This window comes from Myotis yumanensis, unplaced genomic scaffold, assembly GCF_028538775.1.
Source record: "Myotis yumanensis isolate MYYU_CA2020_CCGP unplaced genomic scaffold, mMyoYum1.0.hap1 SCAF_10, whole genome shotgun sequence".
NCBI lineage: Eukaryota > Metazoa > Chordata > Mammalia > Chiroptera > Vespertilionidae > Myotis > Myotis yumanensis.
Window position 1 is genome coordinate 3,521,070 of NW_027223761.1, and position 27,131 is coordinate 3,548,200.

Here is a 27,131-nt window from a genome sequence, read left to right on the forward strand (position 1 = left end):
GGACTTCCTGTCGGCGGGACCCGCCCCCAGCCTCTTCATTGGCTCCGAGACAGGCGGCCTCCGTCCCAGCCCGCTTTCCCTTTAACCACAGATCAGGCAAAACGTGACACAAAATACAATCTCACTCTTTATCTTAAAAAGTAGGGGAGACGGGATCCTGGGGTGAAGGGCACAGAGCACCTCAGTCCTGCGGGTGGTTTAGTGTCAGTTCTACAACGGCGCTTTGGCTTCCTGGCCCCAGTGGGGCTCCACTTTCTGGAAATCGTCCAGGGGCTTCGGGAAGGCAGGCGACGGGAGGTGCGCGGCCTCCCTCCTCCGTCACAGTCCCAGTCCCGGCCTGGCCAGGCCGGAGGAAGAGCCGACTACCATGGCAGGGAGACATCGCTATCCGGGGCTATTTACAGGGGCCCGGGCGGCCAGGGTCACTTCATGAACGCCACTTCCGGGATTTCACCCTTGGCCTGGGAGGAACAGGGGAGGTCAGCAGAGCCAGGCTCCCCGCCCCCACCCTCTTGAAGGCCAGACCCGCTCTCCCGCGTGCATTCCCAAACCTGACCTTGAGATGCGTGAAGACTTGGGCAGATCTGGTGTAGTCCCAGTTGTTGTCCTGCAGGCACCTGGAGAGAGAGGAAGGCACCTCCATTAAAACCAAGTGCAGCCACCCTCGTCACTAAATCCACTTCAAAACCCATTCCATACAAACACGTGCCCAAGTTCCCAACAATTACATACATTCTTGCACAATTAATACAAATGAAGAGTAATCCAAACGTGTATCGGTGGTCTATTGAACACAAAATACATATGAAACAGCGATCAAGACTATGCCCTGGCGAGTGTGGCCTGGTTGGTTGGAGCATCATCCCATACACTGAAGGGTAGCTGGTTCAATTCCTGGTTGGGGGCATGGGCAGGAGACAACCGATCCATATTTCTCTCTCGATCTTTCTCTTTCTCCTTCTCTCTCTCTCTCTCACATCCTCACTCTGAAATTTAAAAAAAAAAGAAAAAAAAAAGACTAAGGTGACTTTTATACTGATAGTGGAAGATGTTCACGGAATAAGGAAAAAAAGTTGCACAACAGTACATATAAAGGGACTTCATTTTGTTATGCTAATTTATACCTGTGGGAAACTTTTTCATAGGCCATTACAAAAAATTTTTTAAAATATGTTTTTATTGATTTGAGAGAGAGAGAGGAAGGAAAAAGGGGGGAAGGGAGAAAGGGAGGGGGAAGTGGGAGAGAAAAGGGGAGGGGGAGAGACAGACAGACAGACAGACATTAATTAATGAAAGAGCAACATCAACAGGCTGTTTCCTGCATGCCCCTACTGGGGATTGAACCTGCAACCTGGGCATGTGCCCTGATGGGAATCGAACCAGCAACCTCTTGGTACATGGGACAAAGCTCAACCAACTGAGCCACACCAGCCAGGGCTCTTATTTTTTTTAAAGCAATAAAAATAGTTTGACTTTTAACATTTCAGGAGCACTCCTTATTCACTACCAGCTCTACCTCAGTTTACCCCTCTTTGTACACATGCCCAGCACTCACTTCTGGGACCACTCGAGGTTCATGCCAGACTGCGTAGAGAACGCCTGCAGCATTTCCTGCTGCTCTGGGGACAGGGTGGGCACCGGGCTGGAGGAGGGCGTGGGTGCGGGCATGGCGAAAGCTCTCTGGATCTCGTCAGGGCTGGCATTCCGCACAAACAACTCGTCATTTACAATGCACAGCCTTGGGGACAAAAAGCGCCTTAGATAGTTGAACACACACAGGTAACCTCATCCTCCCAACATCATTCCTATTCTCACTGAAATTTCACACTCAGATCCTAAAATCCCTGTAAGGCCCCCTCTCACTCTTAGCTATTATTACCTTATTTTCAGCTATTACCTTTTATCATTTTACTGACATGGACTTTCCCATGGACTCCACAGATGCAATCATCTACCAAACACACAACTGTACATTCTGCCCAAACCACAGACAGTTCTTGCCTCCCACCTGTCTTCACAACAGATTCAGGAAGTGAACAGTTTCACCAATCTTCGGATGAGGAAACTGGCCCTTAGCGAAGTGGGAGAGCAGGCTGAAAAGCCCAGTCAGTCCAACTCCAGAGCAAGCTCTTCGCCTCCTACTCTGATTCCTCCTTGCCTTCCTGAAATTCTGAAAATATCCGGAGGACTGACTACCCCTGCCCCTCCAATTCCCACAGCACTGGGACTAGAAGCCCATCTGATAAGCCCAACACTTACCCGGAAGTGCTGGCTGGAACAGCGACGAACGTCCGTGTGAAGGCTCGCAAAGAATCCCGGGACTTTCCATCCACTGCAACAACAATGGCAATGACCTGAGAGGCGCTCACACTCTGTTTACAAACAGCTTCTCAAAACATTGTTGCATTTGATACACAGAACCCTCAGGGGCCAGAAGGGAATGATGGTGTGTGTGCAGAGCTGGGGAGTGTGAGGTCAGAAAGGACGGTAATAACCACTATTGCCCACTCACAGTCTGTGTGTGACAAGCCTGTGTCAAGCTCTCTGTCACTCCACAGCACCCCAGGAGATGGCTGTTACTAACCCCCTTTGCAAATAAGGAATCTGAGGCTCAGTAGGAATGTAAATTGCTCACACACGGGACCAAGGCTGCGACAGAAGCTCAGACCTGCCTGTGTCCTCCTATTCCTCAGGCTTTCCCCACATCCCAGGCAGAAAAGATAGGCAGAGAGGAGAGGCCAAATGAAGATGGCTTGGAGACAGAACAGGAGGAGGTCAGGGAAGAGGAGGGAAGAGAAGACAGCTGGGGAGCTGAGACTGAGAAGACTAGCTGGGAAAAGGACTGCTCCGAAGACAGGACTCCCAAGATGCTCACCTTCCTTGAAGACGCCATTGACAGAAAAACACAGTAACGTGTTCTGAAAGAGAAGCAGCAGTTACCATGCAGGCTCTGCACAGCCCCTTCCCCAATTCCAGGCTGTCAGGGAGGAAACATGCTCACCGTTTGGGCACTGATGTCGACCACGAAGGAATTGATGTCGTGCTGAGTCTTGGGCAACTCGTTGAGGAAGGCCACAACGTTGAGCCGTGTGTGCTTCAGCAGCCGGAACCGCAGGGCTGTGGGGGAGGAGAGGCCACGGTCAGGGGCTGCCATGTACTGCACAGCCCCCGACTCCTTCCCATTCCCTTCTCCCATCCTGCTTTGCTCACATCACACACTTACTCGGGTCTTTCAGCTTCTTCACATTCCTGCTGTCCTTGAAGTACTCGCCCAAGTTGCTTCTGGGAATCAGAGGAAAAAGGAGGTGGTGGTCAGGGCAGTGTGGGCGCTAGTAGGTGCCGGCCGAGATCTATCGAGAAACCTGGTCCGGGGCAGGTTCTGAGATGTGACTCTTACCGGGCAGGGTTCTGGGGGGTGAAAGGGATGCTCAGGGAGCAGCAGGCTCCATCATGGTAGGCGTCCAGGAGCCGCTGTCGGTTTCCAGAGTCATAAATGGCATAGTACCTGCGGGGAGGACAAAAGGGCAGGTCTGTGCTTCGTAAAGGGACCCAACAGCTCTCAAGAGCGAGCTGTGCTGAGGCCAGCCCACCTCTCCCCAAACCTGGGGCCCGGGCACTTACTGCTGCAAGAAGTGCAGGACCAGAGTCTTCAGGGTCTCCGTTCCAAAATAGCTCCCCTGGGATCAAACAGGTGTTAGGACTGCGTCACTGATCCTGTCCTCCCTACACCAGTCCCAGCTCTGTCCCCTCGTCTCACCTTGCAGGGTGGCAACATCGTGGGGGCTTCAACGTCAAAGGCAATTGGCGGGGGTAACTCATGGCCGTCCTGCGGAGAGCGAGGTGGGAGTGTGAAATGGAGAAAAAAGGCTGGTGAATAATAAAGTGGAAAAACTAAGAGTAAGGGGACAGAGGTCAAGTGTAAGAGACATGGAATCCTGACAGATGCCATTTTGTCAAGAAGCGTTTTCCCAGGAAGGAGGATTGTACTAGTACTTTTGTTGGATTTTCAAAGGGCTGCATGTCTCCAAGTTAATGGTCATACCATCACGTTAGGCAAGACATTGCTGAGAGGTACTATGCTTGTTAGAAAAGCATTAAAAAAGTTATAAACTTACCAAACGTAGTAATTTAGGAAATCGTTCACGAATGGCGCTGTCAAGAACGGGACAGAAGTCAGTGACGCTTCAGAGCCACCGTGCCTCCTGGGCTGCTCTAGGAGCAAATACACCAACGCCCGAGGGGCAGCCCATCCCATTTTCCTCCTCCCCTCTCCTCCCAGCCTCTGAGCTCCAAGAAGCATGGCCCCACTCCCCACCCGGGGCGCCCAGAATGACTCCCTGCAGGCTGACTCTCTTCTCTGCCTGACCCCGAGCGCCGCAGAGCAGCTCTCAGCCCAGGCTTGAAGCCCAGGACCTCCTTTCCCTCCCTGCCCCCTTACCTTCTACCTACTCACCTGTGCAGCCCCGGGAGGAGGGAATGGGGTGGGAGCCCAGGGGCTCCGCTGCCTCAACAGGTATCCATCACTTCTGCCAGGTCTGGCTGTGGCCAAGACCAGAACACACCATAGGGATGGCACAGGATGTTGGGGCAGGGAGATGAGCCAGGCAGGGATCAAGAGGGAAGGCCAAGGAAGAAGTGAGGGAAAGGAAAGAAGGGACAGAGAGAAAGGTAGGCTGGGACAGGGCCAGAGAGAGAGATGGGGGATATACAGGGGAGTAGAGAGAAAAAGAAGAGAAAGCAAAAGAACTACAAGGCATGGAAGCGTTTAGAAAAAAGAGGGAGAAGAAAGGGAAGAAGGCAGCACCCTGACACAGCCTTTTCCTTCAGCTGCCCCTTTCCCTGTGGTCCAAGGTAGAAATGGGAAACAAGTCCTGTTGCAGTGAGAGGGCAGCTGCTGTCAGCCAGTCTCTGTCTTTACCTGGGTCCCGATCTGAGCTGGGCGTGGGAAGCGAAGCAGCCATGGGGGCAGGAGACCTCCCTCAGAAGGCGTGAGGGTTCAGGCCTCTGCAAAGTTGGGGGGGTGAGGATCTGTGCCCCACCTCTGTTGACCCCCAAGTTGTCTCCTGATGGCCCCTCTGCGACTGTGCCTGTCTTAGGTTGTTCCTTCCCTGAGGAATCTTACCCGTCTCTGGCTAACCAGCCATCCTCCGGGGCCAAGCAGGGTGATGTGAGGTGTGCGAATGAGGGAGGGGCAGCGCCCTCCTGCAAGAGGTTCAGTTCTGTCTCCTTGGTAGCCTATGCCCCGTGGCCTCCACGCCCAGCACCTGCCTTGGGCTCCCCTCGCCTGCTGGCGGGGCCCCGGCTCTGGTCACATATCTTGGGGAACCCAGGTTTCTTCTCCAGAAGGGCCCAGCTCACACCACTGGGCGAGAGACAGATCCATGGCACCGGCCACCATGAGGCCTCAACCTCAGCGTGAACAGAAAGCCCAGGCAACAGCTGTGGGCAAATGGACTGTGAGAAGAGGGTCCCTCTTGGCACAAGAGCAAGAGGGGCCAATAGAGGACAAAGGAGGAATGGCCTGTCAGCATGTAGTCCCAGGACAGGGCTTTCTCAGCCCAGGATGTCAGGCTCTTGGCACAAGACAACTCCACGTATGGGGCATATACCAGACACCTCCAGTCACGGCAGAAAAGGGAGGTGCCCTTCCTGGAACAGTAGGGTAGGGAGATTCTAGAAAAGGCTGTGTTCAGGAGAGAAGGAGAAAGGCCAAAGAACCAGCAAACAAGTAGTCAGATTTAAAAAAAAGAAAGAAAAGAAAGAAGAAAGGAGATGTGGGCAAAGCTGGGACATATAGACAGACAAAAAGGAGGCACGTGTGATCCTCCCAATTGACAGGTGGTTCCAGCTCAGGGCTGCACATCTGCTGCAGACGGGCACTGGTCAGGGTGCGCTAATTTGGCTCCCAGGGGTGACGGTCCCCAGGAGGGAGGCAGAGGCCACAACTGACCTGATGTAGGTCGATTGGTCTCGGAAGGTGTCACACAGCGTGTTTCCTTCGAGCCACAGCTCTTCCAGCTTCAACCCTTTTATCTTGTCCAATTCCCGCTCAGATTTCAACTGCAAAGGTCGGGGAGAAAAGGCAGGAAAGAGACCCTAGTCAGAGAGCCAACTAGTGCCCACACCGCAGCCTCCGTCCTCATCCCTTAAATTCCTTCTTCTGCCTCTTGCCACCACCAGGCAAGTTCTCTTCACCCTCTGCCTACCCCAAACACAACGCATGCAGGTCTCAATTCTCACCTCATTCGCAGAGAGGTTTAGGATCTTTAGGTTGGGCGCTTTCTGCACAATGCTGGACATGTCATCCAGCCTATACAGCTTGTTACTGCTCAAGTTCAAGGACAACAGCTGTGGGGAGAGAACAGTTTAGAGGAAGCATCACCAGAGAGGGGATCAGAGACACATCTGCCTCCGAACCACTCTCTCTCCCACCTGCTTCTTCCTGCCTAGTAACGGGCAAAGGCCTCACCTCAGGGATATTCTCCTCAATGATTCGCAGGGTAGCCGCCATACAGCTTTTACGATTCAGGACAACATCAATGTTCTGGGCCACCAAATCTTCAGGAAAGAAAGGCAAGTGTGAGAGGGTTTGCCTAGGCCAGCATTAACACCAAACCACTCTCAAACCTCCCGCCTGAAAGATTCCCCTCTGCCCCCACCTATCTGAGAACTGCTGCCAACAATACCTGGGTCTAAACGGAGGCCCTTGAGGTCAAGCGCTTGTTGAGAGCCATCGTATCGTTTGCTCATGATCAGCTGCAGAGGAAGAGAAAGGCTCCAGTGGTTACTGGGGTTGTGTATTTGACGGGGTGGGGGGGCGCACGGGGATATGAGAACTGCTAGGACTGGGGAGGAAACACGTGTGACTTGAAGCTGCCTCACCTTTAGCTGCTCTACTTGCTCTGGCTTCAGCTCATTCTGCACAGTAAGGGGCGGAGGAGAGGAGTTGATGATGATGGATATCTGCAGGGAAGATGTAAAGGAAGGGTAGACTCTAGGGAAGCCTAAGTCCCAGGACGAAGACCCCGTACCCTGAGTACCAGTCCCTGCCTCCAGCCAAGCCCTTTATACACACCCTTCGGTTCTCCTGATCCGAAATCTTGTAGTTGATAGCCTTCAATGCAGAGGCAGTACTGGCGTCCTCAACAAAAAACTGGGCCCGTGTGTTTTCATAGTGAAACTGCAAGAGGAAACAAGAGCAGTCGACTCGGAGCCCAGAGCCCCTGGCCCACCTGGCCCCTCCCACAGCCACTCGGGCCGTATCTTACCTCTATGGGGGTGAAAGGGACACTGCATTTGCTCTGAATCATACTTAGGAGCCATGCCTTGTCATATTTCCTGCCATAAGGAATCTACATGAGAGAAAGAGAAGGGAACAATATGTAACTAAGGCTAAAGAGCAGATCCAATCTAGTGCTCCTTCATATAGCTTGCCAAGCTTGAAAAGATTTTCTAAAGAAAACACCAGTTAGCCCGTCTAGTGTGGCTCAGTGATTGATCAGGAGACCAAGGTTTGATTTTTGCTCAGGGCACATGCCTAGGTAGGGGGCGTGTAGGAGGCAGCCGATCAATGAATCTCTCTTATCATTGATGTTTCTATCTCTCTCTCCCTACCTCTCTGAAATCAATAAAAACATTTTTAAAAATTAAAGAAAACACCAAAAAACAAAGAAACCAACAAAAACAACAACAATAAAAAGAAAACATCAGTTAAAGGTTTTCTAACTCAAGCCAGACATAGATTTCTCAATCTCCCTCCTATCTGTTTATACTTATTATTCATCAAAAGAATCAAACTGTTGCCTGGCCAGCATGGCTCAGTGGTTGAGCGTCGACCTATGAACCAGGTCACGGTTTGATCCCCAGTCAGGGCACATGTCCGGGTTGTGGGCTCAATCCCCAGTGGGGGTTGCAGGAGGCAGCTGATCAATGATTCTCTCATCACTGATGTTTCTATCTCTCCCTCCTCCCTTCCTCTCTGAAATCAATAAAAAGTATATATTTTTAAAAGAATCAAATTGTTTGATTCGCCAAATGGAGACATCCAGGAGTTACCCCACCACCCCTCAGCCAGTCATCACGCTTCCCTTTAGATGCCTCTCCTTTCCTGGCAATCCTGCCAGTCCCTTCCACGCCTTTTCTGAACCAGCTGTTCTAAGATACTGATCCTTAGGAGAAAGGATGGATACCTGACTGTGGAGTGAACAGCTGAGAACACTGATTTTGCGGTGTGAAGAGTCAACACCTTCGCTCTGAGCCCAGCCCCCAGCCCCCACTTCCCCTGCACCATCTACTTCCCAGATACTCACTGTAATCTTAAACCAGTTCTTCGAGGTCCCATCCTGGCTGTTGCCAGCCCCTCCTCTCTGTGGAGGAACTCTGTCTCTCCGCACAGTAACATGGATGCGGTCTCGATCATGCCAATTATCAACCCGCCGGTTGGGTCGCGCAGCATAGGGGGTGCTGTGGGGAAGCGAGAATAAGACATCGCAAATATTCAACCATTCAGCTGGCCCTGGCATTTCTCACTCTGGTAGGTAGAAGAGAGATGACCTGGTGTAAGAGGGCTGTGTGAAGGAAGTCACTGGAGTCAGACCACTAAGGGCAAGAGCAGCACCGTGTACTGAAGGCTGCTCAGTACACGGACAGTGACTGAGTGGCCTGAGGGGTGGAGGGAGGTCACCGTCCAGTCACTGAGGGGAGCAGTAGACCTGGAGGCTGCGTGAAAGCCGCCTACTTACTATCGTACTCGGGGAACATCTTGGGCATCGCTCATGGCCACATCTCTGTCATCGTCCTCAAGGCGGGGCGTCCGGACGCCAGCACCCCCTCTTCCAGACCTGCGGCTCCCCTCACACTTCCACCGGAAAGGACCCCGGCCCTTCTTCCTTCTCTGAGGGAAGCTAACTCGATCATCGTGCTCTGCAGTGGGAAACAGTACAAGTTAGAAGCATTGCTGGTCTAGCTGCCCTGCTGTGACCACCGCCGCCACGCTCCACGCAGGCCCCTCGCTGTCCAGAGAAAGCACCCCTCTGTGGGGCGACCGCCTCGGGGAACCACTGGGAGGCTGCAGGGCTCTTGAAAAATAAGCAGAAGCCGGAGCCGCAGGGAAGGGAAGCAGATGGGGACGGGTGTGATTCAAAGTGGAACTGGACACACGCAGACCTGAGTCCCCTGAAACCTGCTTTCACGCAGCCCCCAACCCACCAGCCACAACCCGCACAGCGTCTCCAGCCAACAGCTGCTTCCGCCCAGTGCAAATGCCGACAAACACGGCCAATGGGAGGTCTCTAAGGCCTGATCTCCAACCGCCCCTCGGAGGGAGCCCTTCGCTTCTTCAGCCAGAAGTGCCTTTCGCTCAGAAGACAACCCCAGCTGCGGCTCCAGGGGCAGCGAGCCTTGACCCGGGTCCTCAGAGACCCAGGACCCCCCAAAGGGCCTCACGCAGCACTGCGGACAGTGAGCTTCAAGAAATGGTCTTAGAAAAAGGAGTAAGTGAACAGGCCCAGCTAGAGAACTTCCTCCAGGCCAGGCACTAGATGCTCCAGGCACGACGTGCACGGCCTCATGTTCACACTCACACACATTTACACACTCACACTCACTCACTCACACTCACACACACGAGGGCACGAACTCAGGCGGCTGAGGCTGCTTCGACTGCATTAGGGGGTGGAAACGCGCCGAGCTTAACTCTCAAGTCCGGTGCAGCCATGCCGGCCTGCAGCCTGGGCTGCCAGCGAGCTCAGCCCACGCCCACGCCCAGGCCCAGCAGGGCGGCCACTCAGGCCCAGGAGACGGTGCGGTCCAGCGCCGAGGTGGGTGTTAAGTAAATTGTTTTGCCGAAGTCAAAGCCGCAGGAAGCGGGGCAAGGCCACTGGACGCGACAGATAATGGGGCGCAGGCAGCCGAGCGGGTCCTGACTCATATCAGAGAGTCCGGCCGCGGCTGCGATGACAGCGAGCCACGGCCCAGCGCTCAGAGGAACCGCGTCGCCGCACCGCCAGCCACCGCCGGATCCCCGAGTCAACAACTCGCCCCCCGCCTCGAGTCCCGCCAGGCCGCCCGGGCTGCCTCGCCCCCGGCCCCCGCCGCCACCGTTCCCCGCGGGCTCCTCGCGGCCTCCCGCCCCCGGGCTGCGGCCTAGGCCGACGCCGCCCCCCGGGCCCGAGCGCCCCGCCCCGCCTCTGAGCCGGGCCAGCACTCACCGTTGTAGGACTTCCCTCCGTCCGCCATGGCACAGCGAGGAGCAGGACGGGCTCAGGCGCGCCGCGACGCCCCCAGACGTCAGAATGCCCAGGGCCTCCCGGCGCAGCGCCCCTACGCCCCGCGCCACCGCATTTATGAGGCCAAGCGCTCGGCGCGCCGTCGACGTACCCAGAAGTGGGCGGTGCCCCAGCAGCTCCGCCCACCCCCGCGCGTGCGCACTGCCCGGCGCCGGATAGGGGCGGGGCCCCCGCCGCACGCCCATCCCCAGACGCGGGTCCCGAGCGTAGGGAGGTGGCTGCTTCGCCTGGCGCCTGCCTTTATCCGCCCGCTGCCCCGCCAGCACCTCCAGGGTAATCGCTGGAGCAGCGAGAAGGCTGGAGAAGGGAACGGGGACTCCGACAGGAACGGGGAACAGGGGCCACACGGAGGGCTTCCGAGGAAAGGGAGATCCTAGTGACCGCTCCCAGACCCCTGGAGGGATCCAGCCAGTGTTTGTCTCAGCTCCGCCCTCTGCCAGCTGTGGATCGATACTTCGCTTTTCTTGCCTATAAATTGGACTGTCAAGCCCCGCGTTGTGGCTCAGTGGTTGAGCATTCACCTAGGATGCCCAGGTTGTGGCCGGATTTCCAGTAAGGGGCGTGCAGCCTGAGGTTTCTCATTGATGTTTCTCTCTTTTCCTCTCCCTTCATCTTTTCTCCCTAAAATCAGTAAAAACACTAGAAATACAATAAAATAAAATTAGCCCAGCCAGCGTGGCTCAGTGATTGAGCGTCAACCTATGAACCAGGAGATCACGGTTCGATTTTCAGTCTGGGCATATGTCTGGGTTGTGGCCTCAATTCCCAGTGTGTAGCCTGCCCGAGGCAGCCGATCAATGATTCTCTCATAGATGTTTCTCTTCCTCTCCCTTCTTCTCTGAAATCAATTTTTAAAAAAAATTTAAAAATTGGAATGTCAAGAAATAGAAAACTAAACATAAGCTCCAAAAGAGCAGGGCCCTTGCCTAATTCATGGCTTTTTTCTTTAGCAGCTGGTTCAGTACCATGCTTGGCACATGGCAGGAATTCAACAAATACCTGTGAAATAAATGAATTTCTGATCTATGCAACCCCTCCATGAAGCGTTGCAGAGTCAAAGGATTGATTTGTCAGGCTTTAGTGAGCAATTGTCTTCACAAACCTCCCCATCTACCACAGATGTGCTATGCCAGGCCCACATGGTGTGTCAACTGGGTATTGAAGAGTCCAGCAAGACCACCTACTGAACAAAGGCCAAGGGGAAATATTAAAATGCCAGAGCTAGAAAGGCTTGGACTCTCCTAGACCCCCCCAAAGTACTAGGCCAAGCCAGTGTATGGTGATTGTTGTCTCTATAGCTTGAGCTTCCTTTGTGTTGAGATGAGAGGACTCCAGTGACCTCATAATGATGTGGTTGTGGGTCCTGGTCAGGAATGACAAGGCATATTAACCTTTCTGGAGGGTGGGTATTCCAGGCAGGTCTCATTCTCCTGTGACTGGCTTGGAGGGAACCAAGAGCCTCAGCTGGGGCTGGGAATGAATTCTTCACCTTTCACTCGAGCTCCTGCTTCATCCAGCTCAAGGAAAAACTGGGACCAACCAGTTAGCAGATGAAACAGGTCCAAATACTGCTGGAGATGGTCCTGGAAGTTGCCACCCATCAGGAATGCACTCTGAGGTCCTGCTTGCCCCGTTGAAGGGAAGTTGCCATGCTAATGAAGTGCTGCGGTACTTGCTTCTCCTGCCTGGAGGCCACAGTGCACAGAGCCCAACGCCTGGCGCCTCACAGCCATTGGCCCAACCCTTTCAGTTCCTGAACTGGGTATGGGCTCACCCCACTTGCTGCCTAGGCCCTTCGACGCTCCCACCCAGAAATGACGACATGGCTAGGGAGGCTGTCAGTCTTGCTGTAATTGGGAGGAAACAGCTGCAGCTCCTTTGGCAGACTGAGTCACCAGCAGCCAAAGTTGGGGTTGTGCGGGCAGCTGAGGTGCTCAGGGCCCCTGCCTCACATAGTGAAGAGAGGAAGAAAGAGGTCAAATTTTAACCCAGATGGGAAAGTTGGTCCCGGGGGCAGTTTCGCTTCCTCTCCTCACTCTCAGGATGTGAGGAAGGGCATCATCTCCCCTTGCCGCCAAAGTTCCCTTTGGGAGAGGCTGGGGAGGGTTTATAAACATCTCCTAGTGGAGACAACCTCCTCACTGGCCCCTAGGTGGCCACTGCTCCTTTCCAGCCACTTCACAGCAGAATCCAAATCCAGAACCCTGTGTTTCAGGGCCTGAGGGTGGTGAGGGGAGGACAGGTGGCTGGCCAGAGGCAAGGGGTGGGGGGCCAGGGGCAGTGGCCATTCTTAGTAGTTCCAGGAAAACAGGGCCTTTCTCCCAAGCACCCTGCGCAGGCTCAGTGGCAGCACTGGCCACCTGCCCTCCCAGGTGGGTTGCAAACCCCCACGGAGTGCCTTAGGGTGGAGAAGGTTCAGGCAAGGAAGACCACAAAGATGATGAAGAAGACAATGAGGATGAGGAAGATTTTGACCATGAGCCACCGGTTGGAGGTAACTGACTGAAAGTACTTGAGGATCTCTGAATGGGCGCCCTCAACATCCAGCTGGGCTCCCATCACGTTCTCGTCAATCCTGGATAGGCAAGGAGAGGAAACGGGACACCGATTAGAAGGCATGCTACCGGAGCATATTTAGTGACATGGAAAGATGGTCACAGTGCGTAGGAGGAAAAAATGCTCAAGCATGTCTTTCCCTTCCCGCTCTGTTCCCCCAGGTGTGACCTTTGTCTTGCTCTCTCCTAAGCTCCAAGGGCCCTTCTGCCCCTGACTTGTTTCCTGAGCCCATGCAGTCCAGCTGGCTCGCTTCTACTACCTCTGTAACTTTCCAAATAAACTTCCTCTAATTTGAAACGAAGTGTTTATATGCCATAGTATCCCATTTTGTGTATGTGTGTGTGTGTGTGTGTGTGTGTATGTGTGTGTGCAGAAAAAGCTCTGGAGTCTGATTGGCGTGGCTCAGTGGTTGAGCATCAACCTATGAACCAGGAGGTCACGGTTCGATTCCTGATCAGGGCACATGCCCAGGTGGGGCTGGATTCCTATTGGGGGGTACACAGGAGCCAGCTCAATGATTCTCTCTCATCATTGATGTTTCTCTCTCTCTCTCCCTCTCCCTTCTTCCCTGAAATCAATATATATATATATTTTATAGATTTTTTTTTTTTTTTACAGAGGGGAAGGGAGAGGGATAGAGAGTTAGAAACATTGATGAGAGAGAAACATCCATCAGCTGCCTCCTGCACACTCCCTACTGGGGATGTGCCAGCAACCAAGGTACATGCCCTTGACCGGAATCAAACCTGGGACCCTTGAGTCCGCAGACTGACGCTCTATCCACTGAGCCAAACTGGTTAGGGCAAAAATTTTTTTTTAAAAAAAAGCTATAGAAAGGTAACATAAAGAAGTCTTGGCTCTGATTTGAAAATCAGCTCTGCAACTTATTATTACCTAATGACCCTAAGCCAGTCATTTAACCTCGTCTCATTTGCCTCAACTGAAAAAGGAAGGAAAAATGAAGGTAACACAAAACCTACTTATCTGAATGAACAAACATGAAGTGTTCGACCCATACTAAGAGCCCCCAAATATTAGCTATTATGATTTTTCCTCATCAGTACTTACTTTTTAGAAATGTTTATTAAATTTATTGGGGTGATACTGGTTAATAAAATTATGTAAGTTTCAAGTGTACAATTCTATAATACATCATCTATATATTGTATTGTGTGTCACCATCCAAAGTCAAGTCTCTCAGTATTTATTGATTTTTGTCTAATAAGTATGTGTTGCATTTATAATGAGGGGGGGAGGTGTGAAAGTTCACAGGCCTACCCGGTCAGCGTAGCTCACTGATTGCGCACTGACCTATGAACCAAGAAGTCATGGTTCAATTTCCGGTCCGGGCACATGCCCGGATTGTGGGCTCGATCCCCAGTGTGGGGCATGCAGGAGGCAGCCAATCGATAATTCTCTCTCATCATTGATGTTTCTATCTCTCTCTCCCTCTCCCTCTCTGAAATCAATAAAAAGATATTAATAAAAAAAGTTCACAGGCCATTCCAGTCGGGAAATCCTGGTTCTAAATAAGAGACAGAAAGAGAAACCTAATCATATGAACAGGAAGTCGGGGGATAAGAACAGCCCCACATTAGGAGGCCATGTCTCTCCAGGGTATAGAGAAGTCCTCAGAGGAAGGGCAATCTCTCGAGAGCTTGCTGAGAAAAAGGAAACATTTCCCAGGCGGCCTGCATGCGCAATCCTGAAAGACAAATACCATCCTGGCCTTTGCAAAGGGAGGCCCTGGGAGCAGAGACTTTTCCAGGTTGTGAGGATAGGAAAGTCAGTGGAGCAGGCAGTCCGAGAGGAAAGGCTAGGCCGCGGCTGCTGCGTCATGAGGACTGTGAGCTCATCTGTCCAAGCACAGGAGCCTGGATTGTACCTGATTTCCTACCTACGTCAGGGAGGCTGCCTAAATGATCAGGTTTTCTAGCTTTGGGCTATAATTACATTTCTCAGTGTGGGTGCATCTGTCATCTCATCTATATACACGTAAAAGGCTAATATGCTAAGTGTTCGACCAGTCGCTATGGTGCACACTGACCAGCAGCGGGTAGACGCTCAACACAGGAGCTGTGGAGCTGCAGTGATTTGGCAGCAGAGGTTCTCAGGTGACACACCCAGAAACCGGAGAGGAGGGAGCCCGATTCTTCATGGGGCCATGCGATTCCACCCTTGGCTGTGGGTTATGTTGTTGCTAAGGCACTGTCGGCCCTGAATCTGGTTTACTCCACACCCTATACAACAGCAACTTTGCAGAGTGCCCTCTTGCACCCCAGGACCCCTCGGGGGATGTCAGAGAGCCGGTTTCGGCCCGATCCCCAGAGGCCAGGCTGAGGGATCCCACCTGCTGGTGGGACCCCACTCACTCCACAGACGCTGGGAAGGGACCACAGGAGGTTGGCTCCAGGGCGTGTCCGGCCCATCTTGCCCAGTCTCACCCTGCCAACCACCTTCTAACTCATTTCCTTTCAATGTGCACGAATCCGTGAACCGTGTCATTAGTATTCAATCAAGCTAACATTGGCTTTAACAAAAGTGGAAAAATAATAAATGCAATCTGGCATATAAAAGATTTAAAATCGAAGTCCATGAATGAAACTAATAAAAGGGAACACGGGTGGTAAAAAAAATAAACAACCTACAAATCAATAGGACACCGAGAGGAAATAGCAGGGGAGTTATAAAACAAAAATGAATGAGGCAGAAAATAATGGCTTGGGAAGGAGAGGGTAAAGAAAATAGAAAAGAAGAAGTTTACATGGGGAGGAGGACAAAAGAATGTCTTATTGCTGGCTCAGTAGTTGAGTGTTGACCCATGAATCAGGAGGTCACGGGTTTGATTCCCAGTTAGGGCACATATCTGGATTGTGGGTTCAATCCCCAGTGTGGGGCATGCAGGAGGCAGCCAATCAATGATTCTCATCATTGGTGTTTCTATCTCTCTCCCCCTTCCTCTCTGAAATCAATTAGAAAAAAAAAAAAAAAAGAATGAAGGTGTACACTTGAAACTGATATAAAATAATATTGAATGTAAACTGTAATTTAAAAAAAATTTTTAAAGAATGAAGTCCCTGGCTGGTGTGGCTCAGTTGGTTGAGTGCCATCCTGTGCACTGAAGGGTCTCTGGTTTGTTTTCTGGTGAGGACATACGCCTGGGTTTTGGGTTCAGTCACTGGTCAAGGTACATGCAGGAGGCAGCCGATTGATGTTTCTCTTTCACATCGATGTTTCTCTCTCCTTTCTCTCTCTCTCCCTTCCTCTTTCTCTAAAATCAATACAAAAACAAAAAAGGAAAGTGAAAGAGATATTTTCAAATAAAAGTAAAAGAACTTGTTAGCAGATCTGCACCAATCTGGCTCAGTGGACAGAGCGCTGGCCTGTGGACCAAAAGGTCCCAGGCTCGATTCCGGTCAAGGGCACATTCCTTGGTTGCAGGCTCCTCCCTGGCCCAGGCCCTGGTCAGGGCACGTGCAGGAGGAAATCAATCGATGTTTCTCTCACATCCATGTTTCTCTCTGTCTTTCCCTCTCTTTTCCACTCTCTCTAAAAGGCCAATGGAAAAATACCTGGGGTGAGCATTAACAAAAAACAAAACATGATGAAGTTCTTCAGGTTAAAGGGAAGGGATACCAGATTGAAAGTGGGTACTCGGGAAGGAATGAAGAGCACTGGAAATGGTAAAAACCTGAGTAAATATAAAAGACTGCTTTTTCCTCTTTCATTAAACTTTAAATATATGTTTTTAAAAATATCGTTTTATTGATTTCAGAGAGGAAGGGAGAGGGAGAGAGAGAGAAGCATCAATGATGAGAATCATCCATTGGCTGCCTCCTGCATGCCCCCTACTGGGGATCAAGTCTGCAATCTGGGCATGTGCCCTGACTGGGACTCAAACTGTGACCTCCTGGTTCATAGGTCAACGCTCAACCACTGAGCAACACCAGCCAGGCCGTATGTGTATTTTTAATAATGAATCTCCCCTACTAGGCTTTAAGTTCTGCAAGTGCAGGGATGTTTCTCTCTTTTGTACAAGGCTGTACCTATATCTCTATAACCCAGTGATTTTCAACCTTTTTCATCTCACAGCACACATAAACTAAAAAATGTACTATATTTTTTGCCGATCAGACAAAAAAATAATAATTTTGATTCATTCACATAAGTAGGCTATTGCTGTGTTGGCTGTTGTCATTTTTTTTTTTTTTTTAGTCCTCACCCGAAGATATTTTCTCCATTGCTTTTTAGCCATGTGAAAGACACATCGATTGGTTGCCTCTTGCACCAGCCCCCAATGGGGCCAGGAATCAAACCTGCAACCCAGGTATATGCCCTTGACCTGCCCTTGACTGGGAATTCAATCCATGACCCTTTGGTGGGTGGGCTGATGCTCTAACCACTGAGACAATGGCCAGGGCTCTTGTCATTTTTTATTTGACAATCTAAGGGGAAAGAAAAAAGGTTAGTGTCCCTCACTAAATAGTCAGATACTGTTTATTTTAAAAATTCTTGCTTCACACGGGTTGAAATTGCTGCTAGAACAGATTGAATGAATAGTAAGTGCCAAAGAGGAAGAGCTGATAAAATGCCTCTTACAGCCCCAGCTGGTTTGGCTCAGAGGATAGAGCGTCTGCCTGCGGACTGAAGGGTCCCAGACTGATGTTTCTATCTCTCCCTCTCCCTTCCTCTCTGAAATCAGTAAGAATATACATGTATATTTTTAAATGCCTCTGAAGCAGCAGGAGGCGCGGAGGAGCAGAGAAGCCCTCCTGTGGGTGGGCTCTGCCTCCCTCCTCCTCATCCTGTCCCTCTCTGTCCCTGCTCATGCTGGTCTTCTTTGATTCTTGAATACAACAAGAATGTCCCATCTTAGAGCCTTAGCTGTCCACACTGCCTAGAATACTCTTTGTCTCTTCTTTGCATGGTTGGATGCCTCTTGTCATTCAGGTCTCTGCTTTAATCAACATCATGGTCTTCAGAATGGCCTCTCTGCCACCCTATCTGACACACCACCCTAGTCAGTCACTGTCTTAACACATCGCCCTACTTTAACTCTCTGTATACTCCTTTCACTGTCTGACAATGTCTTGTTGATTCTTTTCAGCAGGGTGCGTACGCATTCCACATACACTTATAAAAGTTAAGCTCCATGAAACAGAAACTTTGCTTTCTACTCGTTGCTGTGTGCCCCGCACCTAGAACAGAACCTGACAGGGAACCGGTGCTCCACACACTGTGGAACCCATGGAAGCAGGTGAGCTGTGCCTGGGGGTGGGGAGGCGTTCTACTCTCCCAACGACTGTCCCTGGGGACCTTTACGGAGAGAAAGCTCTTCTGTTTGGGGTGAGAGAGAGAGAGTCTCACCTCTGAATGGTTTCTTCCTGTTCCTTAACCATGTGTGCCAACTGCTGAAAGATGGAGCCCAGCTCAACGATTGTGGACTCGATGTTCTGCATGGTGTCTGCCCGGCTCTGGATGTAGGAATCCTGCAGAGCAGGGAGCGGACATGAGCACTGGGAGCTTCTGAGGGCAGGGCCTGCCTCCGTAGGACCCGCCCAGCTCGCCATTTCACACGGCACATTCCAAACACTGGCTTGTGGCCCACAGAGAGCATTGGGGCAACGCCTCCCCAGCTCAGAACCTATGTACCTGCTCGTCAATGAGCTGTAGCTGCTGGCTGGTCCGAGAGTCCAACATGTTGATGGCCACATCCCCGGAGGCACGGGACTCTGCCCCCAAAACCACAGCACCGCCTCCTGAAGGAAGAAAGAAGACATGGTGTTTTTTTATTGGTTAAAAGCAGTTTCAAAGCCCACATGCTCTGGATTTGAATCCCACGTACTAGCCTCATAACCCTGGACAAGTCATTTAACCCCTTTTGAGCCTCCATTTCCTCACCTGTAAAATAGGGAATAATAATATTTGTTTTCTCAGAGGGTGGTTGTGAAAATTAAATGAGAGCATGTGAATAAAGTGAGTGCACAAACATATCAGTAACTGTTATTCTTCTGAACATGACTGAATTCACCCCCAAGAGTGAGAACGTGGGAAACCAAGTGCGGATCAGTAACACCATCAATGAAGTTGACCTCTGAGAGAGAAAGCTTAGCAACTTCCTTGCCCCCATATTCTCTCACCCAACCCCTGCCCTTAGAAGATGCCATCACAACCAGAGTAACTAAGCTGTACCCCTCCGGACTCCCCGTATGGCCTGTGACTTACCCAGGTGGTTGGGGGCAAGGGGCAGGGCTGACACAGGCGCTCGGGAGAACTGCTCCCGCCGGGTCCTCTGCTGCTTCAGGTTCTGGGGTTGGGGGAGAAATGCAAAGGTCCTGAGGCTTCTGGAAAGCATGTATGTTAGAGACCCTTCCTGTCGGCCATGACCCTGTCACCCTTCACTTGCCTTCCACCTGTCTCTCCCATTTCCCTCCTGGACCCTTGCCCCCAGACTCCGATCCCTCCCACACAGATTCCACTCACCTCTGTCCTTACTTCTAAGACGGATTTGAAGTCGTTGGACATGGAAGCCAGCTTTGACTAGGAGAAAAAGAGAAAGGTCAGCAAAGGAAGACAAGACCTTCTTGCCTTTCGTCTCCCGTCTCCCGCGCCCAGGTCCCACCTGCAGGGAGACCACTATGGTGTTGGAATGGGTCTGCAGGTGCCGGCCGCTCTGGCTGCCCTTGGCCCTCACAAAGTCCTGAAGCTGCGCGATCTGCTTGTTGAGGCTATTGATATCCTGGTGAAAGAGGCAACAGAAAACCAGTGTCAGCCAAGGAGTCCTCGGCCACGCCTCTCCCGCATGGACTTCTCTGGCAGGGAAGACAGAGTGGGAGTTACTAGCAGTTACAAGTCAGCCCAAAGGGCCGCTGGGATTTCCCAAGCTCTGCAGTTTTCTCAGGTTCATCCCTGCAGAGGAGAAACGAAGAGATGAAATCTGGCCGCGTCGATGTGTAAATAAATGACTCGTTTACCCCTCCACCCTACTGCCCAAGTTCAGGGTCACAAAAACACTTAAAAGGCCAAAATCTTAAACCCAGATTAACCAACAAAGCGCCTATGTGGTACTCAGGAGAAAAGAGGAGTCAAAGGCAGCATGGTTTTCCAAAAGCATCACTGAAACAATCTCTATATAGAGAATTCTATATAGAGAATTTTGAGGCTCAGCCCATCTGGTTTTCCAGATGACCTAATAAATTCATATTACTTAAGGGAAAAAAAAAAGTTTCCTGCGCCCTGTCCGGATAGCTCAGTTGGTTTAGAGCATCATCCCAATATGCCAAGGTTATGGGTTAGGTCCCCGGCCAGGGCACATACAAGAAACAGCCAATGAATGCATCAATAAGCGGAACAACAAAGTGGTTTCTCTCTCTCTCCCTTCCTCTCTCTAAAATCAATTTTTTAAAAAATTAGCCCTGGAGTTTGGCTCAGTGGACAGAGTGTTGGCCCATGGACTGAAGGGTCCTGGGTTCAATTCCGGTCAAGGGCACATACCTTGTTTGCAGGCTTGATCCCCAGCACTGGTTGGGGCACGTGCGGGAGGCAACCAATTGATAAGTCTCTCTCAGATCGATGTTTCTCTCTCCCTCCCTCCCTTCCACTCTCTCTAAGACTCAGTGGAAGAATGTCCTTGGATGGAGATTAACTAACTAACTAACTAATCATTGCAAGAATGAAAGCTGTGACTTGTTCAAGGTCACACACAAGAGGAGCAGCACAGCCAGGCTTTCTATACCAGACCAATGCCTCATCCACTCCCCAGCCCAGCCTGCCGAGGGCCACACTAGACAAAGGAGATGAAGGAGGCTGCCAGAGAATGGCAGAGAAAAAGTGTGGCCCAGGGCAGCCAGCCAGAGAGGAATCAGAGGAAGAAGAAAAGGGAAGGGAAAGAGGCCTAGAATAGTAAGTTCAAGAAATAGACGAGTCCTAACTGGTTGCTCAGTAGTTAGAGTGTCAGCCCCGGACTAAAGGGTTCTGTTCTGATCAGTGGGAAAAAATATCCTCAGGATTAACAAACAGCACGAGAAACAGGCCAGATGGAAACACTAGATTAGACAACTTCTATCTCGCAGTCTCCCCAGTTAGCATCTCCCCACAGAGTATCCTCGCCCCAACCATTCTCTACACTCTCGGACCATTTCCTCTGCTGACTGTGGGTCTGTCCCTTTGGAAAGCTGATGCAGCCTCCTCATAGTCATGGGTTCAAATCTACATTCCAGGTTTTTTCCCCTTAAGATCTCCTCTCCCAGGGTTCTAGCTTAGAAAACGGCACCGTGTCCCGCCACGGTGCCCAAGCTAGAAGCTTCTAAATCACATACTCCCACACCCCTAACCCACCTACCCACATACCACAACACAACCACGTTCTATTGAGCGTTACTGTGTACTCAGCACCGTGTAAACACAACAGCAACCTCGGGTTTGCTTACTGTGTGTCATGCAACTTGCTAAGCAGCTTACAACTTCCTTCGCGCTTAAACTTAACACAGAAAACAACGTTTAATTCCCCCCTCAAAGCTGTTCCCCCATCTTCCTTCTTTTCCATTTTGGTAAATGGCACCGCCCTTCACCAGTTGTTCAGACCAACAACTCAGAGCCATCCTCAATTCCTCTTTCCCTTAATCCACATGGAGCCGAGAAAGAACCCCAAGAACCCAGCTGAACCTGCCCACTCGCCTCCTCTGCTGAACCCGTCCTCACCCAACCGCCTGTTCTCGCTAAAAAAGCTCCACGAGCCTCCTAAGCGGCCTTCCTCCTAGAGCTTGTCCCGTGACAATCCATTCTACACGCAGCCGGCGGGATCCTTTCACCCAAAACGGGACTCACACCCTCTGCTTCCCATCTTCCCAGGGCTTCCCACTACATGTAAAATCCAACCCAGACTCCCGCCTGGCTGCACAGGTGCTACTAGTACATGGTCTGGCCCCCCGTTTCTGATCTCATCCCCTCCCAGTCTCCTTCGCACTTGCTATGCTGTGATCACTTTAGTCTCTTTCATTGTTTACCAAAGTCGCCCACACTTTAGAACCTCTTCCTTTGCTTTTCTCACTTTCTAGAAAGTGCTCCCACCAGATCTTGTTGAATGGCTTTTCTCTAACCATTCAGGTCTCAATGCCACCTGTTTACCCCCATCCTACATCGCCCCATCTAAAGTAGGCCCCTACCCTGAGTAACCCACTTACATTATTTCTTTTTTAAAAATATATATTTTTATTGATTTCAGAGAGGAAGGGAGAGGGGGAGAGAGACAGAAACATCGAAGATGAGAGAGAATCACTGATAGGCTGCCTTTTGTACACCTGCCACTGGGGATCCAGGCATGTGCCCTGACCAGGAACTGAACCGTGACCTCCTGGTTCATAGGTCGACACTCAACCACTGAGCCACACCAGCCGGGCTTACATTATTTCTTATTGAAAAATTTATCACTGCCTGAAATTGCCTTTTCTGTGTACCGGTATAGTGCCTACTTTACCCATTCAGAAAGGAATTTCCCCGAAGACAGGAACCACATCTGCCTTGTTGGCTGCCCAATCCCCAGAACCAGGCAGCCAAACGCACTCAATAATGTGTGACTGGAAATAGACAAGGGACTCCTGACCACCACCCTGTGAGGTGGGTACTGTCGTCAGCTCCTTGTTATCTGTAAGGGACTGAAGCTCAGCGCAGGTAGGTACTTAGGTCCCATCGGAAGGGGTGCACCTGGGATTTGAACTCGTCTGCCTGAATCCAGCTGTGGTTCTTGAGTGCCTTCACAGTAACACCCCAACAGTTAGCGGAACCCCCTTTTCTACCCAGCACAGCATGTCTTGAACGTGTCTCCCTCCGGCCTCCGCCAGCAGCATCTCGGTCCTGGATAACTGCAGGCACTGCGGCAGGTCCTTGTCAGCCTCCCTGCCCCCGTGCTCCAGCGTTTTCTCCCCTCCTCCCCGGTCCTTCAACCTCAGTTTATTCTTATTACACTGTGCGGAGAGGAGGAATCACAGTGTGGAGACCTGTGCTAGACCAGTGTCTCTCAGGCAGAACCGGGATCCAGGTTCTAATGGTCTCTGCAGCCCGCGGCATTCAGAGCGGTTCCGTCCTCCTTCCAGGGCCCACAATGAGCCCCGCAGCCAGCCACCAATCTACCTTTACAGCCTCGTCCAGCTCCTGCCAATGACTCAGTCAGTCAGCAAGTATCGAGCACCTACCAAATGCCAGACCTGTCGCAGGCACTTGGGGTTCCTCTGTGAACAAGCAGAAAGGAAAAAGATCTCTGCTCCTGGGCCCTTCCTTTTTCTTTTTCTTTTGCATTTTTGAGGGGACATGAGGTAGTTGGGAGAGAACAAAGACAAACAATAAACATAACGAGCTAATTATACAAAAAACTGAAATTTCAGATTCAAGTGCTTTAAGAAAGAAAACAGCCCTGGCGGGCAGCTCAGCTGGTTAGAGCATCGCCCTGACAGGCCAACGTTGCGGGTTTGATCCCCGGACAGGGCACATACAAGAACCAACCAATGAATGAATGGAACAAATCAATATTTCTCTTTCTCTCTCCCCTTTCCTCACTAAAATCAATCAATTAAAAAAGTAATCTATAATAATAAAAGTGTAAAATGCTAATTAGACCAGATATCCTTCTGGACGAAGCTGGGGGCTGCGAGGAAAGCCCGGGTCCCGAGTGCCTGCTGGCGGCCGGAGGGGAGCCGGTGCCGGCAGCCGGGGGAAGGAAGGCCTACTGTTGCATGAATTTCGTGCATCGGGCCTGTCGTTATTAAATAAATAAATAAATAAATAAATAAATAAATAAATGCAAAGAACAGAGCGAGGTAAGGGAGATCAGAACTTTGGTTGCTGGATTTATTAAACAGCACAATCAGGTAGGCCTCCCGAGCAGGTGACATCTGAGCAAGGCCTAAACTCACCCTGTTAGAAGCCATACCTCTGCACTCAGTTTTCTCTGTCTGGAATTTTTTCCGCTGGCTCTATCTAAGCTTTAAAACTAGCTCAGCCCTAACCAGTTTGGCCCAGTGGATAGAGCGTCGGACTGCGGACTCAAGGGTCCCAGGTTCGATTCCGGTCAGGGGCATGTACCTTGGTTGCGAGCACATCCCCAGTAGGGGGCATGCAAGAGGCAGTTGATCGATGTTTCCCTCTCATCGATGTTTCTAACTCTCTATCCCTCTCCCCTCCTCTCTGTAAAAAATCAATAAAATATATTTAAAAAAAAAAAACTAGCTCAGATTTGACCTCCTCTAAAAAATCTTTTCCAGTGTTCCAGACTATTTCATTCATTTTTTAAAATCTTTATTGTCGAAGGTATAATACATGCCCCCCTTTCATTCACCTTTTTGTAAAGTGTTTTCTATACACTCATCTCCTACTCACGTTATGGGAATACTCTTCTATCCAATAAACCCTTGAAGGCAGAATCTTGTCTCATGTTTGGGAGACAAGTGCCCAGCGGTGTTTTGTACACAGTAGATAATAAAACAGTATCTAGAGACTCAGTGGATGAGCAAGATGTTTGGGGCTAACTCCAGAAACTTGCTCTGGGCCTCCGTGGCAATGGAAAATGATGGAAGTGATCTGACTGGAAACCTGGGCCCTCTTGATAGCTAGTCGCTCACCTGTTTGATGATATAAGTTAGCTCCTCAATCTCCACTGCTTTATCATCAAAGAGGGACTTGCGCTTTGCCACTGCGGAGATAAAGAAGCCACGACGGGTGACCTCAAAGAGAAGGCTCAGGGAGTACGGTTCCTCCACCCTCTTTGGTCCACTGCCCGTTCCTGTAACACCCCAAGAACACTCACAGATTGTCAGCTTCTCCAGCTTGGCGAAGGTGTTGCTGAGGTCTTTCCCAATGCGCCTGCAAGCAAGCGTTAGTGAGAGCACCGTGGGAGAGAGCAGGAGAGGGCCTCCTCCCCCAACAGCTCCAGCACAACCCATTCCAGCCCTCACAGCCAGGCCAGCAGAGGCAGCCTCCTCCTCAGACACTGCCTCAGCCCACTCCACTCAACTCACTTGGCCATGAGGGAGAATTCACTCCGCTGCCGGACAGCACGGAGAGCTGGCTTGTTTGTCTGTATCCCATTCTGAAAAGCAATGTCAAGAGGTGAAACTCGAATCCCCTTCCCCATCTCCAGCTTTCACTGTTCTCAGCTGTCCGCTAAACTCTCTCCAGGACTGACCGTATCCTCTACCAGCGGGTCTACCGGGAGTAGCGGGAGTAGCAGGTGAGAGCCCAGATTTGAAGACAGAGAGACCCGGGTTCAAATCTTGATTCCACCACTTAGTAGCTGTGGAGTTTGGGCCAAGTTACTTACACCGTTCTGAGTCTGTATCTCTTCTCCTACAAAACGAAGACAACCCCCACACCTCCTTATGGGTGTTGCTAAGATTAAAGGACACGGGGTGGTAAAAAGTATTTCAGCCGAATAGCTGGTGCACTGTAAAGACTAAATACACAGCTCGGATTACCATTCTATTCTTCCGATCTGGGAACCAAAGAGGATAACGGGAGAGCTCTTGGAGAGTAGAGTGCAGAAGAGCAGGTGTTAACAAGGGCTGAGCAGTACAAGTATTTGAAATTGCAGTCACTCGGGCCCCTCCTACATTCACCAAGTCTGGATCAAGGCAAGGGAATGCAATTTCTTAAAACGCACTCTACACTGATTTTGGTAAAAGTTACTTATCTAGACAACTCCCTTCAGTTTACAGATACAGAAACAGAGCGAACTTGTGGCAGCACTATACCAGAGCTAGAATTCAAAGTGGTTGTTTCTGGGCTAGAGGCTCTTTCTAGAACCTGATCCTTATCCAAACCCAGTATCTCTCACCCCGAGGTATTCCTTCAGGACCAGCAACCCTACCCTCCAGGTTCCTCGCACGAGAAGGTCTGTGTGTCTGCCTGTAGGTAGCGAGCCCACCTCTTCACAGATCCCACGCCCCCTCCAAGCCCGGCCAGTTCCCCATCAGGCTCCCGCAAGAATGCGCTCCCCCAGCTCCGAGCAGAGCGCACCCCTGCCTTTCGTTCCCACGCCCGGCCCTTACCTGACGGCTCTGCAGGAATTTGCAGGCAGACAGGAACTCCTGGGTCCGATCCCGGCAGGACATGGTGTCGGGAGGGGGAGGGACCAGGGCCACTGGGGGGGGCGGAGGGGCGATGTCGCTGCTGCTACTGCCAGCAGTTGCAGGGGACAGGACCTGTGTCTTTGAGAGACCCAGGTAGACACCCTGATCCGTGTTCTTAGTCCCGTAGCGTTTCCGCGGGATCATTGAGACGCATAACCTCGGACTGTTGTGGAGGGGAGAGTGTCATTCCCAGGCCTCTCCCCCAGAAACTGCCCCCAACCAGCAAATTCTTGCGCCCCGAAGCCAACCGCAGATCCTGGGGCCGGCGGGCAACAGGCTGGGCCCCACTTCCTCTCCGGCCTAAGCCGCTCCCTCCTCACTCTTCTTCCAACTTGGCTCGGGCAGCGGGAGCGCGGGCCGGGGGCCCCGAAGCAGAGACAGGGCCCACGGCAGGACCGCGGCCCCAAAGCTCCAGCTCGGCCTGTGCAACTGCCCCCAGGCCCTAGCTGGGCCCTCCAGGATCCACGGGTTCCTTCCCCGCCTCGGGGAGAAAGGGTAACGGACCTTCGGAGGGGGGACACACTTCGGTGGGCGGAGGGGGAGAAATCTCCGGGTGTTTATTTGAAACAGGAAGTCCCACCCCCGCTCAAGCTCCGCCTTCTAAGGGAACTGCAACTAATGATTAGCTCATGCCGACGTCTTTCTTAATAGAGGCTTTCCTGATTGGACACCGAGGTATTCGCTCACCCCCGAGCCCTGCCGGCAAGACTTGTCCGCTCGCCCCTGGTTTCCTTCCCCCCCACCCCCCACCCGACATCGCCCCCGGAAAGCCGCGGCCCCTAGCTGACACGGCGGCCAGACCACTCTTAGAGCAAGTCCTACCTCCTCTCCGCCGCCTGCCGCCGCCGCCGCCGCCACAATCTCCTGGGCCGTCACCGCCTACTCCCCGGGCGCGGAAGCCTCCGAAACTCGACCAAAGACTAGGAGCCGCCACGTCACCCACACGTAACCCCACCCCCGCTGACTAGAGGGCGGTACCACGCCTATTCCAGCCCGGCACCCCCGGGGACACGCCCCCCACCCAAATACAAGAACGACTCCGCTCTCCCATTGGCTAGGCCGCTGTCGTGACCCCGCCCCTAGGAACTAGAGCGGCGGCCCATTGGGCGGGGCCAGCCTCTGGGGAGGAGCCTTAAAGAGACCGCAGCCCGGGTGGTGCGGGCAGAGGGCA

The 27,131-nt window shown here is 51.8% G+C and overlaps 2 protein-coding genes across 2 annotated transcripts; both read right to left on the reverse strand.

Moving 5' to 3' along the window:
* Positions 1–114: 114 nt before the first annotated feature.
* NXF1 (nuclear RNA export factor 1) lies at positions 115–10,366 on the reverse strand. The gene is made up of 21 exons (XM_070427309.1): positions 10,209–10,366; positions 8,742–8,922; positions 8,310–8,463; positions 7,269–7,352; positions 7,076–7,180; positions 6,883–6,963; positions 6,687–6,756; positions 6,470–6,558; positions 6,241–6,348; positions 5,951–6,060; positions 4,116–4,152; positions 3,758–3,826; positions 3,622–3,677; positions 3,398–3,505; positions 3,224–3,282; positions 3,002–3,117; positions 2,876–2,918; positions 2,260–2,332; positions 1,556–1,738; positions 557–617; positions 115–461 (listed from the first exon to the last, which is right to left on the reverse strand). Exons 1-21 carry the CDS (start codon positions 10,234–10,236, stop codon positions 423–425), a joined length of 1,854 nt encoding a protein of 617 aa, XP_070283410.1. The 5' UTR covers positions 10,237–10,366; the 3' UTR covers positions 115–422.
* A 1,753-nt stretch (positions 10,367–12,119) lies between these two features.
* STX5 (syntaxin 5) lies at positions 12,120–26,905 on the reverse strand. The gene is made up of 11 exons (XM_070427313.1): positions 26,783–26,905; positions 25,880–26,123; positions 24,851–24,921; positions 24,640–24,695; positions 24,455–24,525; positions 19,465–19,581; positions 19,326–19,382; positions 19,068–19,149; positions 18,495–18,601; positions 18,210–18,331; positions 12,120–12,861 (listed from the first exon to the last, which is right to left on the reverse strand). Exons 2-11 carry the CDS (start codon positions 26,102–26,104, stop codon positions 12,702–12,704), a joined length of 1,068 nt encoding a protein of 355 aa, XP_070283414.1. The 5' UTR covers positions 26,105–26,123; positions 26,783–26,905; the 3' UTR covers positions 12,120–12,701.
* Positions 26,906–27,131: the final 226 nt, after the last annotated feature.

Excerpts from the sequence above, each read along its gene's own strand:
- STX5 (XM_070427313.1), bottom strand. The coding sequence starts at position 26,104 with ATGATCCCGCGGAAACGCTACGGGACTAAGAACACGGATCAGGGTGTC. Across the intron at positions 24,922-25,879 it reads AATTCCTGCAGAGCCGTCAG|AATGGGATACAGACAAACAA; the intron begins GTAAGGGCCGGG and ends ATTGCTTTTCAG. Across the intron at positions 24,696-24,850 it reads GAATTCTCCCTCATGGCCAA|GCGCATTGGGAAAGACCTCA; the intron begins GTGAGTTGAGTG and ends GCTTGCTTGCAG.
- NXF1 (XM_070427309.1), bottom strand. The coding sequence starts at position 10,236 with ATGGCGGACGGAGGGAAGTCCTACAACG. Across the intron at positions 7,181-7,268 it reads TCCCTTTCACCCCCATAGAG|TTTCACTATGAAAACACACG; the intron begins GTAAGATACGGC and ends TTCCTCTTGCAG. Across the intron at positions 6,757-6,882 it reads AGCAAGTAGAGCAGCTAAAG|CTGATCATGAGCAAACGATA; the intron begins GTGAGGCAGCTT and ends CTTCCTCTGCAG.